General features: G+C 53.4%; 1 protein-coding gene across 1 annotated transcript in view; it reads left to right on the forward strand.

Annotated features, from left to right (window-relative positions):
* The window catches only part of LASP1 (LIM and SH3 protein 1), a 46,761-nt gene extending 30,941 nt beyond the window's left edge, over positions 1–15,820 (forward strand). Inside the window, exons 5-7 of the mRNA XM_006155869.3 lie at positions 10,161–10,320; positions 10,677–10,780; positions 13,910–15,820. Of these exons, the coding sequence (XP_006155931.1) occupies positions 10,161–10,320; positions 10,677–10,780; positions 13,910–14,083 (438 nt within the window). The 3' untranslated portion in view covers positions 14,084–15,820. The remainder of the gene's footprint in view (positions 1–10,160; positions 10,321–10,676; positions 10,781–13,909) is intronic.
* The last annotated feature ends 2,874 nt before the right edge of the window (positions 15,821–18,694 follow it).

Here is an 18,694-nt window from a genome sequence, read left to right on the forward strand (position 1 = left end):
TTTTTTAAGAGAGAGATTTTTGCTATAGGGTACATGCACTCACCAGAGAAACAGAGAGAGACAGAGAAACAGAAAGCAAGAAATCACCCCTCAGGGAAGGATGGCCATGTGGCAATCCCTTCTCCTCTTGGGACTTTTGGGCATGCACGCATATGCGCCCAGTGTGAGTTCTAAGCCTTCAGGTCTGGGACTCGAACTGCAGTCATCTATGTGGGAGTCCAGCGACATAGCTATTATGCCATCTGCTGTCCTCTTACTATTATTTTTTTAATTTGATGGGAGAGAGACAGAATGGGCAGAAATGAGAAAGCAAGCCGCCTGGCCTAGGATTCAAACTTCGGTTGGCGATGTGGGAGTCCAGCACCTTAACCACCACGCCACCTGCCAGCCCTGCCCATGAACTTTTTAAAATCCCTCTCGTATATGGACTTCCCACTTGTGTATTTTAACTTTTGTATGTGTGACATATAACACAGGAAAACATTATAAATACTTCTTTACTCACCATGTAGGTCAAGAAATAGAACATACATAATATTACCATACCTCTGTCAAAACACTTTTCAGTATTAAAAACATAACTCTCATGTAGTAAATACCTATCATATTTCTTTACCGTGATTAGGAGGGTATCAGCTGGGGATTAAAGTGGAGAATATGAGTGACAGAGGCAAATGCTAATCAGGGAAAGCAAGTGGTGGGTACAGTTAGTGACAGAACGAGTGATAGTTAATATCCCACTGTTACCAGTTTTATTTACCTAACTTTGAATGTTGGTAATTTTTTGTGTCTTGCATCTTTTGCACAACACTGGGTTTAAAGAGCATGTTTGCATGGAGTGGTAGTTCATTCTTGTTCGTTGCTGTGTAGTATTCTATTGATGATTTTGCCCCATTTTATTGACTTGTTAATGCACGTATGGATTGTTTCCTGGTGCCATGGGCGTGGTCATACATATTTGCTTAAGTGCAGTGGAGTGCTGGATGTTAGGGTCTGTGTTCCTTCGACTTGACCAGATAATGCTGAACTATTTTCTAAGTGGTTTTACTGATTTACCCTCCCAACAGCCACGAAGAGCGTTTCCATTGTTCCATATCCACAGACTTGTCCATTTTATCCACTTTGATCACGTGTGTGGTAGCTCACTGTGGTTTTAACTTGAATTTCCCTGCCTACCGAAGCGGAGCACAGATTTGTGTGTGTGTGTGTGTGTGTGTGTGTGTATTTATATATAAATATACTAGGGCTCTTGCAAGATCACACACACACACACAATTTTTTTCATGGCCAGTAGGCTCATGCATTTGCCTGCGAGAGGGAGAAAGCAGCGACCATGGGGCATGGCTCGCCACAGTCCTTTTTCTTCCATTTTGGGCACATAGACGCACAGCGTGTTTCTCAAGCCACTGGGGCGGGATCAAACTGCAGTTGACCACATGAGATCCAGGCACAAGGCTTCACCTGCTGCACTGCCGTGCTGGCCCCTGTATTTGTTTTTTAAATAAAGTAGCGTGAGTCTCGAGTAGGGAGCAGTATTGCATGCTGGTTGAGAACTAGGGCTCTGATGTTAGGATTGGATTCAGACTTAACCCACCACTTACCCACCTGCTGGGTTTTGGCTTCCCTGTTTGTAAAACGGGGATGATAATGATAAAATTGTTTTGAGCTGGCTAAGAAAAGGAAATGAGTAATGCACGAATAAACACAAATAAGACCTGGATGAGTGGGAGGCAGTGTTACTTTCAAAAAGGGGAAAAAAGAAGTCCCTGGCTAGTGAGCTGATGATTCCATTCCCAGCTCCTGCCCCTGCCTCACCATGATGGAGAATCATGTGAGCGTGACCAGTGGACAGTCAGACTTCTGTTTTCCACTGCAGTCAGGAGAGCAGGGGGTTCAGAAAACGGCACGCCAGCCAGCGGAGCTTCGGGTGGACCCTACCCAGTCATCCTGGAGGCCCAGCAAGTGGGGCTTGTCTGAGCGGGGAGGGTCTTTAGGCCTGGGCCTCCAGACTCACATGCACATGGCTTTCATGAATGCGCTGAGAACATGGCCTCCTTCCACAGAAGCCACTTCATAAGGGGGGGCTCTGCTGACATGTCTGGGCTTAGGGCAACCCTCACTAGGGCTCTTGCAAGATCAGAACTGGGCCAGACAGTGGCCTGGTGGTTAAGGCACTGGAACCCACATAGCTGACTGAGCAGTTTTAGCCCTGGCCTGGCAGCTAGAAAAACATGCCAGGTACATGTGTGCGTGTATGCACCCAAAATCCTGAGAGGAGAATAGAGGAGGAGGGATTGCAGTGTGGCCATCCCAACCCCAGGGGGGTGCTTTCTCACTTTCTGTCTCTCTCCAGCAACTACTCTTGCCCTACAGCAACATTTAAAAATAGAAAATAAAGGGGCTGGTGGGACCAGCAGGTGGCATGGTGGTTAAGGTGCTGGACACTCCCACATGGCTGATCACGGTTCGAGTCCTGGACCTGGTGGCTTGCTTTCTCACTTTCCTCACTCTCTCTGTGTCTCTCTCTGGTCAAATTGAAATGAAGGAATGAATAAATAAATAAATCTTTAAAAAAATAAAAATAATAAAGGGGCTGGTAGGTGGCATGGTGGTTAAGGCACTGGATCTCATGGTTGACTCTATGGTTTGAGTCCCAGACCTGGCTGCTTGAAAAGCGTGCTGGACATCTGTGCACCCAAAGGACGGGAGGAGAATAGAGGAGAAGGGATTGCAGTCTGGCCATTCTCCCAGGGAATGATTTCTCACTTTCCTTCTCTCTGTGTGTTTCTCTCTGTCTCTCTCTAGTGAGCAGACATGCCTTATGGCAAAAAAAAATAAATAAAATAAAATAAAATAAATTTAAAAAAATAAACAAAAGAAGATGAGAACCTTGCTGAGCTTGGAGCTGGGGTCAGCTTGAAGTCTGGGAAGTGCCTCTTTGCCTTGTAGATGTGCTAACACGCCCTCGCGTACCTGTTTGCCTAACAGGCTGCTAGCTCAGCCAGCGAAGTAATGGCACAGCCTTTTCATGCTCTGGAGAGGCCAGGGAAGGACACTGAGGATGTGGAAGTTTATGCAGGGGCCCTGGCAGAGGGACCCGTGATCTTTCTTTCCTCAGCCTGTTTATCTCCTCCATGCTGCCTCTCCCAAGTCTGCATGCTTGGGGCCTCCCTCTCTCCAGCTGGGGAGATCTTTTTGAGAGTGAAGAGGTGCTATTAATATTTATTCCTGGGAATCAGCAGTTAGCGTAATCGCTATGTTGCTGGACTCCCACGTAGTCGACCGCGGTTCGCGTCCCGGACCCGGTGCCTTAAAACTCAACGGCGGGCACGTGTGCGTGCGTGCCCAAGATCCTGAGAGGAGAATGGAGGAGAAGGGATTGCAGCATGACCATCCCCCCTGGGGGGTGATTTCTCGCTTTCTGTCTGTATGTCTCTGTCTGTCTGGCAAAAAGCGCACGCGCCCTATAGTGAAAATCTCTCCAAAAAAAAAAAATTTTATTCCTGGGGACCAGCAGGTGGCGTGGTGGTTAGGTCACTGAACACTCCCACATGGTTGGCCATGGTTCAAGTTCTGGACCTGGTGGCTTGCTTTCTCATTCCCCCCCCCAACCCGCCCCTTGTGTCTGTCTCTGGTCAAATTAAAATAAATGAATGACTAAATAAAATTAAATAATTATTTTTTTAGTATTTTATTTAACTTTATTTATTTAATTATTTATTTTTAAATTTGACCAGAGACGGGGAGGGAGAGGGAGCGAGAGAGGGAAAGTGAGAAAGCAAGCCACCAGGTCCAGGACTCAAACCATGGTCAGCCATGTGGGAGTCCAGCATCCTTAACCACCACACCACCTGCCGGCCCCTAAATAAAGAATTATTTTTTAAAAAAGAAATTTGCTCCTGAGCAGCAGGTGTGACCTGGGACCAGGAGGCCGATGTGGGTGTGTGGTCACCCTGCTCCATGCTGTCCTCAGGAAAGGGCCTGTGCAGCCATGACTGTCCTTGCATTACCAGCCCCAGGTGCTGTGCAGTGGAAGCTCTGCCTTGGGAAGACGTTTAACTTCTGAGCCTCACCCTCCTCTTCTGGAAAGTGGGAATGAAAGTGTCCATGTCCGACTTATTTTTCAGGGTGATTATTGTCAGGATCAAGAGAAGTAACATGCGAAGAGCTTTTGTGACCTCAGTGTGAGAGCCGGGCAGGTGTGAGGGTCGTCAAGGCCGATGGAGCAGGTGCTGCGTGCACTGGTGCAGGAGGGCGTCTTCTGTGTTCAGGCTGCCACTGGGCCACCTGGGTCAGCGGCCCTAGTGTATATACATTTGTTCACGTGGTGTGACTGTTTAAGGAGCAGGACCGAGGCCTCCAGCCATGTGTGGAAGTCCACATGTGGCCACACTGGCTTTCACCTTAGAGTTTGCTTAGGTGCCCAGAATGGGTCAGGGTCCTCAGGACCAGACCACCTGGGAGCAGATGGTACCACACGACCTTGTCTCCATATGAGGAAACTGAGGTCGGGGGGAGAGGCTCTCCCAAGGTCACATAAGTAAGTGGGGGGCGGAACAGCCCAGGATGGAAATCTGAATCTGTAGGACACTGTGGGGGGGTATTGAACCAGCCTTGGCTGCCTCGAGCCGTTTGTATGGAGGAGGAGTGGCCCTAGCCAGGCCCTCTTCCTCGAGCTCCCTATCACCCCACCACTAATGCAGGACCGAGGCTGCCTGCTATCACCCTCAGGACCCAGTACAGACCTTATCCCCAAGTCTCTGTTTCTCAGGGTCAGGCTTGTCTTCATTTTTTTTTTTTTAAGTGAGATTTTTGTTATAAAGTCGCGTGTACTCGCCAGAGAAACAGAGACAGAAAGTGAGAAATCATCCCGCCCTGAGGCCATACCTCAATCCCTTCTTCTCTATTCTCCTCTTGGAATTTTGGGCATGCGCGCACACACAGCTGGCATGAGTTTTAAGCCTCTGGGTCCAGGACTCGAACCGCTGTCTACTATGTGGGACTCCAGTGAAGTAACCATTACACCATCTGCTGGTCCCCAGGCCTGTCTTTATTAACGGAAAGAAAACAAGGGAAGCTCATTCCCACTGCAGGACAGAGATCAGAAGGGAAGATGCCTTGTGGGCCTGGAGACCTCCGGAGGGGGGTGTTTCCTTCCAGGGTCTCCCTGTAGACAGAGGCACTAAAGGAGTAGACGGGGAGATGGGTGTGTGAGAACTCACCCCAGGTGCCCTTCTGAGTGGGAGCTGGGGGCCCTGTCTGTCCCCCAGCCCAGGCCCAGCAAATAATGGCATTTAGCCAGCAGAGGCCAGCAGTGTTCCTGGCTGGCCCCAGCTCCGAACCTCTAGCCCAGTTAGGAACCTGCAAGCCCTGCTGACTCTCACCTCGGCGGCAGCAGAGAGAGCTAGGGCTGGCCAGGGCATCCAGAGCACGGGCTTAGGGGTTCCTGGGTTCCTTCGGCTCCAGGAAACAGCAGGCTGTGCCCCTCCTCCCTCCTGCGCCCCTCCCCCCACATTTCCAGAATCAGGAAAAGGCAGGGCAGGATCCTGGTGAGCAGGAAGTGAGAACCAGCCTGCACTCAGGGGCCAGAGCCTGGAGGGAGTTCAGGGCCTGGGTCTGCCTGGGGTAGAACCAGTTTCCTTGTTCAGTGTCCTGCTTTAACCTGGAGGAGGAGCTGTCAGCCGTTTTCTCTGTCCCACTGGGTCCAGGCTAGCACTGTGGAGCACTCAGCCTAGCGCTCAGCCTAGCACTCCGGAGCGCTCAGCCTAGCATTCTGGAGCGCTCAGCCTAGCACTCAGCCTAGCATTCCGGATCGCTCAGCCTAGCGCTCAGCCTAGCATTCCGGATCGCTCAGCCTAGCGCTCAGCCTAGCATTCCGGATCGCTCAGCCTAGCGCTCAGCCTAGCATTCCAGAGCGCTCAGCCTAGTGCTCAGCCTAGCATTCCGGAGCGCTCAGCCTATCGCTCAGCCTAGCATTCCGGAGCGCTCAGCCTAGCGTTCCGGAGCATCAGCCCCTGGGCCTTAGCACCTTCCAGTGTTGTTCTTTTTCCAGGTTCCTCGCTAGTAGACACCCCGCGGGTGTCCCAGGTGGGGTCTGTGCAACACACAGACCCAGCAAAGTTTTGGGAAGAAGGCCTTAGAACTGCTGCTTCTGGTTCTTTTTTAGTTTGGAATAGGGTGAGCGAGTTCACCTGAGGGAGGGAGAAGGGGACAGTGAGAAATCACCCCCTGGGGGGTGGCCCACTGTGATCTCTCCTCCATTCTCTTCTCAGGATTTTGGTCATGCACGCACACTTGCCTGATGTATTTTTCAGGCTGCCAGATTCAGGACTGCCTTAACTGCCACACTGCCAGGCTGGCTTCCTCTGGTTCTTTCTCACTTTGTACCCGTTTTTTGAATAATTATTTATTTAATTTAATTTATTTATTATTATTTTAATTCACCAGGGAGAGACAAGAGAGAGGAAGAGGAAAAGTGGGAAAGCAAGCCACCAAGTCTGGGACTTGAACCACCTTTGGCAATATGGGAGTCCAGCACCTTAACCACCATGCCAACTGCTGGCCCCTTCACCTTGTACATTTAAAAGTTATATTTAGTGAGCTGGCTCCACAATGCAGTGGTAACGTGCTGCTCAAGAGAAGCCAGATCCCACATGGTAACTGTGGTTTGAATCCTTGGCTTGGTCAGCCTGAACATGCCAGGCACACGCTCAAGTGCCCAGAATCCAACAGGCTGGAGGGCTGAATATAGGAGGTCACCTCACTCCACATGCATGTGCACACACTTTATCACGAATAAAAAGAAAAATTCATATTTTTAAGTTTTACTATATATATATTCCATATTTATAAAATACTAATAACTTCTGGGTAACTAATAAAATACATGTACTTTGGGAGGACTGCACTAAAAATATGTAACTAACAGGAGAGTGCAGTCAGGTAATTTGGCAAGCCGAGGTCCGCGAGTTCTCCTGTAGAGAGCCAGGTAGTGAATAATTTAGGCTTCCAGGCCACCGTGGCCTCTGTTGCAGCTCCTCAGCTCTGTGCTAATAACACGAAAGCAGCCGTAGATGCGAGGTAGATGACAAGGGTGGCGGTGTTCTAGGAAGACCTCAGTGAGCCAGCTCCGCCGTGCAGTGGAAATTCACTGCTCAGGAGAAGCAGGGCTCCACGTGGTGACCACAGTTGAGATCCCCAGCCTGGCCAGCCTGAAACTCAGGAGCACCTGAGATGCAGTGGGCTGGAGGACTGGAGGGAACGAGGAGGGTGGACCTGTGGAGGATGCGCACTCCCTCTCCTGCTGTCACGTGCACATGCATGTGCCCTATCATGAATAAAGAAAAAAAAACAACTTTATTTCTGGGGCCCTGCTTGTGGCATGGTGGTTAAGGTGGCTAGATCCCACACGGTCAGCTGCACAATTCAAATCCCAGACTTGGCAGCTTGAAAACACGCTTGTGTGTATGTGTGCCCAAACTCCTAAGAGGGGAGATGGGAGAGAAGGGATTGCAGCATGGCCATCCCATGGGGGGGTGCTTTCTCACTTTTCCTTTCGCTCTCCCTTTTCCCAGTGAGCACATACGCCCTCTAACAAAAGAAGAAAAAGAGGGGCCAGCTGGGTGACAGCATGGTTAGGCAGTTAGATCCCACATGGTGAACTGGGCAGTTGGAGTCCTGGACTCAGTGGCTTGAAAACACACCGGGCATGTGTGCGTGCACGCCCAAGATCCCGAGGGAAGAAAAGGGGAAGGCATTGTGGCATGGCCAACACCCCACCCACAATGCTTTCTCACTTTCCTTCTCTCTCTGTCTCTGTCTCTCTCTCTGGCAAGTGCATGTGCTCTATAGTAAATTAAAAAAAAAAACTTTTCTAGAGAATGAAATGTAGATTTCAGAGAAATTTCATGTGTCACGAACTATTATTCCTCTTTTGTTACTCCCGTTCCCTTCCACCCCAAGTGTTAAAACCTGTGGAAACCATTCTTAGCTCGTGGGCTATAAGCAGAGAAGCAGTGAGCTGGATTGGGCGCACAGGCCCTCGTTTTCCCACTTCTGCTCTGGACCACTGGTTCTCAAACCAGAGCCTGCTTCAGACTCACCTGGGGAGCTTTTTAAAACGCAGAACCCCAGCCCTAATGGAGGAGATTTTAAGTTGTTTATTCCAGAAGACAGAGAGGAAGAGAGAGAAGCAGAGAGAGGCATCCCCCATCAGGGTCCCCAGCCGCAGCCGGCCCCTGATAACGGGCACGCCCACGTCCGGCAGTACAGGGAGTCAGGCCCAGGACCTTCCCGTATGGGCCCATCAGCATTACTGCTCTGTCACTGCTTCCTGGAGATCAGATACAAGACACAGAGATCTGGAGGGTCTCCAGGGTCCTGGTCTGCTCAGTGCAGCCATCCCTGAGTGCCTGGGGCATGCGGTGCAGTGGGGGCCGAGGGATCCAAATAACTGGCTCCTACCCTGCCTTCCAGGAGCTTCCAGCTAGTGAAAGACGCCCGCCACTGACAGCACAGCACAGTCCAAGGGCTGTGGGGACATACGAGGGGCCCTGAATGCACCCTAGGAGTTGGGCCTGGGTCCAAGGACTAGGTGGGCCTTGAAGGACGAGAGGAAGCTGGACCACCCTGACCGGGGAGCCGGGCTGCCTCCAGGGGATCCTAATCCCTGCCCCACCCCCATTTGTCTGGGTGACCTTGGCAGGGTCCTTGTCTTCTCTGGATATGAGAGATATAATAGTGCCTACCCCAAAGGCTTATGGGTAAGATCGAGTGAGCTAACGTGTGTGAAGTGCATCGGTCTAGGTGGACAACTTGGCCTCCTCTTGTCTTCCCACCTCCACCTGCCAGGGGTGCTTACGGAGTAGCTTGGGAGAGTCACCTCTTCCCTCTCCTTATGGATCCTAGCGCGAAGCACTGGCCCTGAGTCTGAGAGCACCCTGTGCCCTTCCAAGAGAGTTGGGGTTCTCAGTCCAACTAGGGCAGGCTCACTCCCCCCTAAATAGACTCACTGGAGGGCTCTTGCCGTTGGCAACAATATGTCCGTTGGCAACAATATGTCCGTGAGATTCCAGGCTGATGTGACTGGGAGTTCTCGGTTGTGCCCTCCAGGCCCCCTTTGTCGTCCTTGTCTGGCTTTGTTTTTTCACAGAGGCATCTCCACGGGTGGGCGGGTTGGCCACCAATAGCGTCGTCAGACCTTCATTCTCCCACCTGCTTCCTCTTAGCTCCTGCAGAAAAGAACCCTGCACTCTCTGGTTGGCCTAGCCTATGACACGTGTCCATACCTGAACCAATCACTGTCCAGAGAACAGCCGCCTCTGGCCAGGTCTCTCCTCCTACCCTTTCCCTTCCTAAGCTCTGGTCACACTCAGGACCTCCCCCAGCCCCCACATATCCGTGCACTGGATGCTCAATGCCCAGAGTGCCTGATTTTGGCTCTTGCTCTTTGAACCTGCAAATCCTATCTGTTTCTCTCTGGTGAGCACATGCCCTTGGCAAAATAAAGTTAGAGAGGAGGAACCCCTTCTGAGGACAATGTTCCACTCTCAGGGAGTGTCTGACGTTTCTTGTCCCCACAGCAGAGGACCTTGGACTCTGGCCTCTGTGACGTCATATGTACGAGAGGCAGAATTGCCGAATGATTGAGCTGATTAAACTGACTCTGGGATCTGCATGATCTTGGGCAGCGCGCTTTTTTTGCCAGTGCCTCGGTTTCCTTCCTGTCTTTTAGGTAGGAGGGCAGTGCACCCCTCCTGTGTTGACAAAGTAGAGGTGCCTGTGATGGGAACCACGTCGCAAGCCTGGCACATAGTAAGGGCTCAGGAAACGGGAGTTGCTGCTGTAGGTATTGCCCACAGGGGTGGGAGCGGGGACAGCCCCTCTCAACCCGCCACAGCGCAGGGACATGACGACTGACAGCCCTCTCACATCTGTCACCTCATTGCACCACTGGCAACACCCGCGGGAGACACCCTCCCGTTATATGGAGGTGGAAACCGAGGCTTGATAAGGTTATGAGTTTGTCCAGGGTCACAGCTCGTGCTCCTGGGTGGACCCTGACCACAGAGCCCGCTTCCATCCTGGAGTCTCGAGTGCCGGCCGGGGGTGGGACTGTTGGTTTCCTGCAGCTCCTTCACCAGTGCCTCCTGCCCCTGCAGATAAAATACCATGAGGAGTTTGAGAAGAGCCGCATGGGCCCGAGTGGGGGTGAAGGCATGGAGCCGGATCGCCGGGATCCCCAAGACAGCAGCAGCTACCGGAGGCCCCCGGAGCAGCAGCAGCCGCCGCCGCCTCATCACATCCCGACCAGCGCGCCCGGTGCGTGTAGGGCCCGAGGGCACAGAGGACCTGAGGTCAGGGCCAGCCAGGGGGGTGGGGGTGGGAGGTCAGAGAGAAGCCTCTCCCGTGCCACACGCACATGCACCCCACACAGGGACTGCTGAGGCAGACCCATGCTGGGCCGAGGGGCTCCGAAGGACAGGCTCTGGCCAATGTGGGCCCCTGCTGTAGGGGACCCACCAAGCACATGTGCACACATGCACAGAAGTCTGGGAGAAATGGCGGTTGAGCGAGGCAGGGCGGGGAGGTTTACCATGTGGGCCTCTGCGGGGGCTCTGGGAGAGGTGGCTTTGGCGGGACCGTTTCTGAGCCCATCATCCTCTCCCACCTCCCAGTTTACCAGCAGCCCCAGCAGCAGCAGGTGGCCCAATCCTACGGTGGCTACAAGGAGCCCGCAGCCCCAGTGTCCATACAGCGCAGCGCCCCAGGCGGGGGCGGGGTGAGTGGGCCATTTTCCTCTGGGGATCTTGGGCACACACGCACACACGAGAGCGGCCGCAGGTGCCTGTGTTTTGAAGCCACCAGAGCGGGTGGGAGGGGGTGGCATGTGGGATCCAGTTTCCTTTGCACAGTGCTTCCCTACAGGGCCAGGCTGGCTATGTTTGTTTGTAAGAATTATGCATTTCATTTAATTAATTTATTATTTTTTAAATTTAACCAGAGAAAGAGAGAGAGAGGGAAAGTGAGACAGCAAGTCACCAGGTCCAGAACTTGAACTGTCATCAGCCATGTGGGAGTCCAGAACCCAAGGCACCACGCTACCTTAAAGGTTCAGTGGCAGCTGCACTGAGAAGAGGAAGCAAAGGTCAAGGGTGGAGGCAGGGAGAGAGACGACAGAGCAGGAGCTGATGCAAGGGGAGACTCCCGCAGCATGGTTGGTGACCGAGACCGAGGTCACTCCGTAAGGGTGTGACCTCTTACCTGCAGCCCGTGGATTTCAGGCCTTGTCCTGTGAACTCCAGACATGAGTTGATGTCAAGGACAGTGAGGTCAGGGGAAGGCAGAGTGTCGCTGGCTCCGGTCAGAGCGTGGCTTTCACATGCACTCCTGGGCATTCCCTAGAGCTGGGGTTGAAGCAGAGCATTTTGCCTGAGGTTTGGACGGTGGCACCATAGACACCTTACGACCCCTGGAGTTTTTTCTCCCAGGAGACGTCTTTGTCCTGAACTTGGGAATGAAACCAGACTTATCACCACTTCAAAGGGAAAATACCAGGCCAGCAGATGGCATGGAGATTAGGGTGGTTGCATTACATGCCTGATTTCACAGTTTGGGTCTTGGACCCAGCAGCTTGAAACACACCAGTAGCATGCATGGGCAGACCCAAAGTCCCAAGAGGAGAATGGAGGAGAAAGGATTGTGGTGTAGCCATATACCCAGGGAGTGATGGGGTGATTTCTCGCTTTCACCCTCTCTCTCTCTCTCTTTTTTTTTTGCTATAGGGCGTGCGCGCTCACCAGACAGAGAGACAGAAAGCGAGAAATCACCCCCAAGGGGGAATAGTCACTCCGCAATCCCTTCTCCTCCATTCTCCTCTCAGGATCCTGGGCACGCACGCACACGCGCCTGGCGTGAGTTTTAAGCCACTGGGTCCAGGACTCAACTGCAGTCGACTACATGGGAGTCCAGCGACACAGCCATTACGCTAACTGTTGGTTCCCCTCTCTCTCTTTTTTTTTTTTTTAAGAGAAATTTTTGATAACGGGGCACATGCGCTCAACAGAGAGCCAGAAAGCAAGAAATCACATGCACCTAGCGTGAATTTTAAACTGTCAGATCTGGGATTTAAACCGTGGTCAACCTCATGGGAGTCCAGTGACGTAACCATTACACCATCTGTTGGTCTGTCTGTCTGTCTCTGTCTCTTTCTCTAGCGAGTGCATGCACCCTATAGCAAACAACTATTAAAAAAAAAACAAAACTCTGGGGCATATAGTAATACAAATAGCAAACAGGGTATGCCATGTTTTAATTTTTTAAGAAATGCATTGGGGCCAGCAAGTGGTGTGGTGGTTAAGGCACTGGACCTGGTGACTTGAAACCTGCATCAGCCATGTGTGTGTGTGTGTGTGTGTGTGTGTCCCCAAAATCCCAAAAGGAGAATGGAGGAGATGGGATTGTGGCATTGCCATCCCCCCAGGGGGTGATTTCTTACTTTCTGTCTCTCTGGAAAGCACACATGCCTTATAAAAATCTCTTAAAAAGGGACCGGCAATTAGCATAATGGCTATGTCACTGGACTCCCATGTAGTCGACCATGGTTTGAGCCCTGGACAGAGCGTGGCTTTCACATGCACTCCTGGGCATTCCCTAGAGCTGGGGCTGAAGCAGAGCATTTTGCCTGAGGTTTGGACGGTGGCACCATAGACACCTTACGACCCCTGGAGTTTTTTCTCCCAGGAGACGTCTTTGTCCTGAACTTGGGAATGAAACCAGACTTATCACCACTTCAAAGGGAAAATACCAGGCCAGCAGATGGCATGGAGATTTTATTATTGTTATTTTGTAATTTGCACATACTGCAGTCCCTTCTCCAGTCTCCTCTCAGGATTTTGGGCATGCACGCACCTGTGCCCCCTTGTTCTCTGAGCTGCCAGGTCTGGTCAGCCAGCCATGTGGGATTCAGCTGTCTCAACTACCACACCACTGGCTGGCCTAGCATGCCGCTTTTTTTTTTTTTTTTTTTTTAAATTTTTTTTTAATTTTAGCCTTCATCATTATTTTTTAAATTTGACCAGAGAAAGAGACACAGAGAGAAAGCGAGAAAGCAAGTTGCCAGGTCTAAGACTCGAACCATGGTCAGCCATGTGGTTTTTTAATTTTTTAACATTATATATTTTTTAGTTTTCTGTTATAGGGCACATCATTTGCTGGAGAAAGACAGAGACAAACAGAGGGAAGCACCCCTCGGGGGGATGGCCACATGACAGTCCCTTTTCCTTCGTTCTCTTCTCAGAATTTTGCTAGCGCACACACGCGCACACGCTTGCTCCTAGCTTGTTTTCCAAAGCTGCCAACTCTGAGACTCAAACCACAAACTCGGCCATGTGGGACAAGCCATCTTAATCACCATACCACTGGCTGGTCCAGCATACTATGGCATGGTGTCGGTTGGGCCCTACGGCGGTCCTGTGTGAGGAGGTAGGAGAGAGCTGAGGCAGCTCTGTCCCTGTCATATTCTGGCCCTTGGTAGATGCCGCCTGGCTTTAAAAAAAAAAAAAAAGAGTTACTTTATTCAAACTTAATCAATTTATTTATTTCAGTTTGATCAGAGAGGGACAGAGAGAAAGGGAAAGTGAGAAAGCAAGTCACCAGATCCAGGACTCGAACCATGGTTGACCATGTGGGAATCCAGTGTCCTTCACCACTCCACCTGCCAGCCCCCATGCCACCTGCCTTTAGAAGGGCAATTGCACTCCGGCAGTGAGACAGGAGGTCGGAAAAGCCGGGGCCCATGTGGTGACTCACCCCTCCCCGTGCTCGGCCCCGGGGTCCCCAGGGCTGGGAAGAAGTGCTCAGGGCCCCCAGAGCCTGTGCAGGGCGCGGGGCTGACTGTGCTCTCCCACAGAAGCGGTACCGCGCCGTGTACGACTACAGCGCCGCCGACGAGGATGAGGTCTCCTTCCAGGACGGGGACACCATCGTCAACGTGCAGCAGATCGATGACGGCTGGATGTACGGGACCGTGGAGCGCACCGGCGACACGGGGATGCTGCCGGCCAACTACGTGGAGGCCATCTGAGCCCCGCAGCGCCCCGCCCCACCTGTCTCCAGCGCATTCCACAGCATCCATCCACCTGGGGCGTGACCTGTCACTCTTCAGTGTCTGTTTTTTTAAAATCTGCGACAGCTTGTTGTTTCCCACCCCTCCTCCAGCTGCTTCTGCCAACCGAAGCCTTGTTCTGCCACTTGCGCGGGCTCCTTCCTCTGGCCTGGCTTCCCCTCCTCCAGCCTCTGGGTTGTCTCTGGATGGGACCGGCGTGGCCTGGGGCTGTGCCGAAGCGGGAGACCTATTGGCTTCGGCCTCTGTCTGCCTCTCTCCCACCCCCTCACACCCAGACGTTCTGAGACATTCCAGGCCCCCGGAGGGGCTCCCTACATTCATACATTCCCCAGAATGGGATCCCAGCCCCTTGTCCCTGGGGTGGGGACAGGGATGGGGCTCCACTGTTGTGTAGGGACCAGGAGTTGGGCTTTACCTTTCTCCAGTAGGGAACCGCTGGCCACAGAGGGCCCCCCCTACAAGGGCAACCAAAGGAGCGCAGAGTCTCCCACGTGTGTTCCTCCTCACACTGTGATTTTGCCCTCCGGCCCACGCAGCCCTGGGGTGGGTGAAGAGCTCCCCGGGAAGCAGGGCTTAGGCCAAGTTCTTGCCTTTCTAAATTTTAGGGACAGCCACAGGAAGGAAGGGGACCGGCTGTTCTCTCCTGTCTCCCACGCTGAACCCCAGGGCCCCATGCTCGCCTCCTTGGCTGGAAACCCTGGGGGCCCTGTTGGCCTGCACCAGTCCCCAGATTGGGGCTCAGTGGACTTCTCATTACTCCTCACAGGAAGAGGTCTCAGGGCCTTCCAGGCATCCCCAGCCCACCCAAGGCCTAGTGGACACAGAGCCAGCAGGGACCTCTATCTCCAAGACCCTGCAAAGGTGGGCAGGAGCGAGGGCGTCCGCAGGTGTCTGCGACAGGCAAGCGTGTGAGTGTGCGAGAAGGGCCAGGTGCACCAGGAGGGTTTGCAGGGCCATCTGCCCTGAAGTTTTTCTCACAACCCACAGGAGAGAGGAGTGTCCCGGAGGAGAGAAGTTCCTTAGGTTTTCTTTGGAGTGAAAATCCTTCTTTCCTCCTGTCTCTGAGTGGGGGAAGCCTACCCATCCTCTGCAGTGTGCAAAAAGGGGGTGGTTATGGGGTTGGTGGGTGCTGAGCTTGGGGTGGGGGTGGGGAGAGGCTTTGCAGCTCCAGGCTTATTCTCTGCCCCATCTCTGTGTCTGGGCTGCAGGCCAGGGGACTGTGTCCCCCACACTCTGGGAGCTCTTAACGCCCCCTTGAAGCAAGGGAGACGGTCCCAGGGCTACAAACTGGAAGCGCAGGCTCCAGGGCGGGAAGCGGAAGATGGTGCTGTATCCAAGATCCTTCCCCGCCCGTGGGGGCTGTGACAACCCTTGCCCGACTTTATTCATCTCTGGGTCCCCCTCCAGTCTTTACCCTGTGTCCACCAGGGCCCACGGCTGACATCCTGTCCCTCCGTGTATCCTGTTTAGAAATCATGTCACCCTGGGGTGTCCTCGTCAACTACTCGTTAGTTCATTTGGGAGTGTTTCCCCCAATCAGGTGGAGGGAATGTCTGGGTGAGGAGCCCCTGCCTGGCCAATCCCTTTTCCTCTTGGGCCTCTGCGTGGGTGAGGGCAGGCGGGGTGTTGTATAGGGGTGTTCAGGCCCAGAGGAGGCAGAGGGAACCTCTCTCGGGGAAGCAATCTTAGCAGCCTCGGAGGAGGTGCGGTCCATTCCATTTCCTCTCAGCTCCAGGCTTATTCTCTGCCCCATCTCTGTGTCTGGGCTGCAGGCCAGGGGACTGTGTCCCCCACACTCTGGGAGCTCTTAACGCCCCCTTGAAGCAAGGGAGACGGTCCCAGGGCTACAAACTGGAAGCGCAGGCTCCAGGGCGGGAAGCGGAAGATGGTGCTGTATCCAAGATCCTTCCCCGCCCGTGGGGGCTGTGACAACCCTTGCCCGACTTTATTCATCTCTGGGTCCCCCTCCAGTCTTTACCCTGTGTCCACCAGGGCCCACGGCTGACATCCTGTCCCTCCGTGTATCCTGTTTAGAAATCATGTCACCCTGGGGTGTCCTCGTCAACTACTCGTTAGTTCATTTGGGAGTGTTTCCCCCAATCAGGTGGAGGGAATGTCTGGGTGAGGAGCCCCTGCCTGGCCAATCCCTTTTCCTCTTGGGCCTCTGCGTGGGTGAGGGCAGGCGGGGTGTTGTATAGGGGTGTTCAGGCCCAGAGGAGGCAGAGGGAACCTCTCTCGGGGAAGCAATCTTAGCAGCCTCGGAGGAGGTGCGGTCCATTCCATTTCCTCTCGATCTCAAAGCACAATGTGGATTCGGGGACCAAAGGTCAGGGGCACATCCTGCTGGGGGACCGGGGACCTGTGGGGGGGGTGAGTTAGCAGGGGGGGGTGCCCTTTGCTTCTGTCACCCGGAGAGCCCAGAGAAGCCGAAGCAGCCTGTTTTTACTTAATTTTCCTCCCAAAACGAGGCTAGCCAGCTGCTGGGATCTTTCTGCCAGCCCCTCCCTCTGCTCTGCCCATCCTAAAAATAGGAGACATTTTCTTACACACCCCCAGAGGGAGGAAGGACTGTCACACTGGTGCTGAAGGGCCCCGGGGCTGCTGGGGGTCCTTGTTCCTACTGGAACTGCCCACCCCTGCGAGAGCAAGGAGCCCCCAGGACTGGGCTGAGCCCCTGGTCTGGTCTTGCCGTTGGCAGAGGGCTCAGCCCGTCCAGTCCCAGGAAAGCCGATGCCGCAAAGCTAGAATGCTAAAGGAACTTTGGGGACCAAAATATAGTACAATAAGCCCACGGATGAGCAAATGAGTTCTCCCAGCACTGCTTCCTGTTCTCTCCCCGCCCTTCCGTCCCTCCAGGGAAAACTTGCTTAATTTCTGCCTCTCTCCCTTCACATAAGCACTTTCGGGCCTTTTTTTTTTTTTTTTTAATAGCTGGGGGAAAAAAAAAAAAAAAAAAAAACATCCCAGCCACCTGTCTTTAAAGAGAAACGGGAATTTGCCTCTGTCCCAACATTTCTATCGTGTGTGTGAAGCCGTCCTTCATCTTTTTATATGGGGTTGTTGTCCCTTCTTTGGTCTGTTTTGGTCCCCTCCGTCGTGGGCTTGTGCTCGGGAGCAAACCTTTCTGGCCTGTTATGATTCCGAACATTTGACTTGAACCACAAGTGAATCTTTCTCCTGGTGACTCAAATAAAAGTATAATTTTTACCTGCGGACTTGGTTTCCTCCCTGGCTCTGAGGTGTCGCTGTGTGAGTGTGTCCTGTCTGCCTGGGGTCATCGGCCGGTGCCCTCCCTGCTGCTCTCCAAGGCAGAAATTGCTACACTGGCAGCCGAGGGGCTCTTGGCACCTACTTCCTCCTTGAGAACACCCTAGTCCCTGGCTGGGTTTATAGCTGCTACCTGTTCCTCCCTCTCCCCAGTTGGTGACACTCCAGAAGCTTCCCTGAGCGCTGATCCCCTCTTACTGTCTCACCCCCTTAGTTCTGAACAGCCTCCCCCTCCCAGTGCACTTCATTCATCTTTAAATCTCCAGGACCCCTCCCAGAGGGTGCTTTGCAAGTACCTGAATTAATGACTGAGTTTGCTTGGAGCAGTCCTGGCTCACAAAGCAGGAGTGCCATACAAGCCCAGGCCAAGGAATGACATGACAGGACAGTCTGCGGTGGGACAAAGCCGCCTATCAGGTGGCCCGGCAACCCAAAGCCCTATTTTTCAGTTTGCTGTAGGGTGCATGCACTTCTCAGGAGGGACAGAAAGAAATAGGGAGAGTGAGGGATCACCCACCCAAAGGGCTGGCCATGCCACAATCCCTTCAGTATTCTTGTGATTTTGGGGTATGCATGCTCACATGCCCAATGTTTCTCAAACCACTGGCTGGGGACTCAAACAGCACAGTTGACCATGTGGGGTCCACCCTCCCTAACCTCCACGCCACCGGGTGGCCCCACCCTACTGTGCCCAGGGTGGAGCCCCCTCCCTAACCACAGCACTGGCTGGCATCCCCACTGTGCCCAGGGTGGACCCACCTCCCTAACCTCCACGCCACAGGCTGGCCTCCCCACTATGCCCAGGGCAGACCCGCCCTCCCTAACCACAGCACTGACTGGCCCCCCCCCAATGTGCCCAGGGTGGACCCACCCTCCTAACCTCCACGCCACGGGCTGGCCTCCCCACCGCCCAGGGTCAGGAACACGGTCTGTGGCACGTGTCTCTCCCTTTGCTCTCACTGGCAGACCCGGGAGTGGAGTTACTTTATGTCTCCTCTAAAGATGGGCCCGCTGAGACCCAGAAAGGCCATGCATGTGGCGGGAGTAGCACAGCTATGGCAGAGCCTCGGGGCCCCAGTGTGGCGCTCATGGTCTTGTGCTATGCTGCCATGCTGCCATGCTGCCTTGCTGCCATGCTGCCATGCTGCCTTGCTGCCATGCTGCCTTGCTGCCATTCTGCCATGCTGCCTAGCTGCCATGCTGCCTTGCTGCCTTGCTGCCTTGCTGCCTTGCTGCCTTGCCACAGTAGCAGGTGCCCAAGCCCTTTGCTTCTCTCCTGATGGCATCTCTCATACTCCAGTT

Source organism: Tupaia chinensis, unplaced genomic scaffold (genome assembly GCF_000334495.1).
Source record: "Tupaia chinensis unplaced genomic scaffold, TupChi_1.0 Scaffold000477_1, whole genome shotgun sequence".
NCBI classification, from domain to species: Eukaryota; Metazoa; Chordata; class Mammalia; order Scandentia; family Tupaiidae; genus Tupaia; species Tupaia belangeri.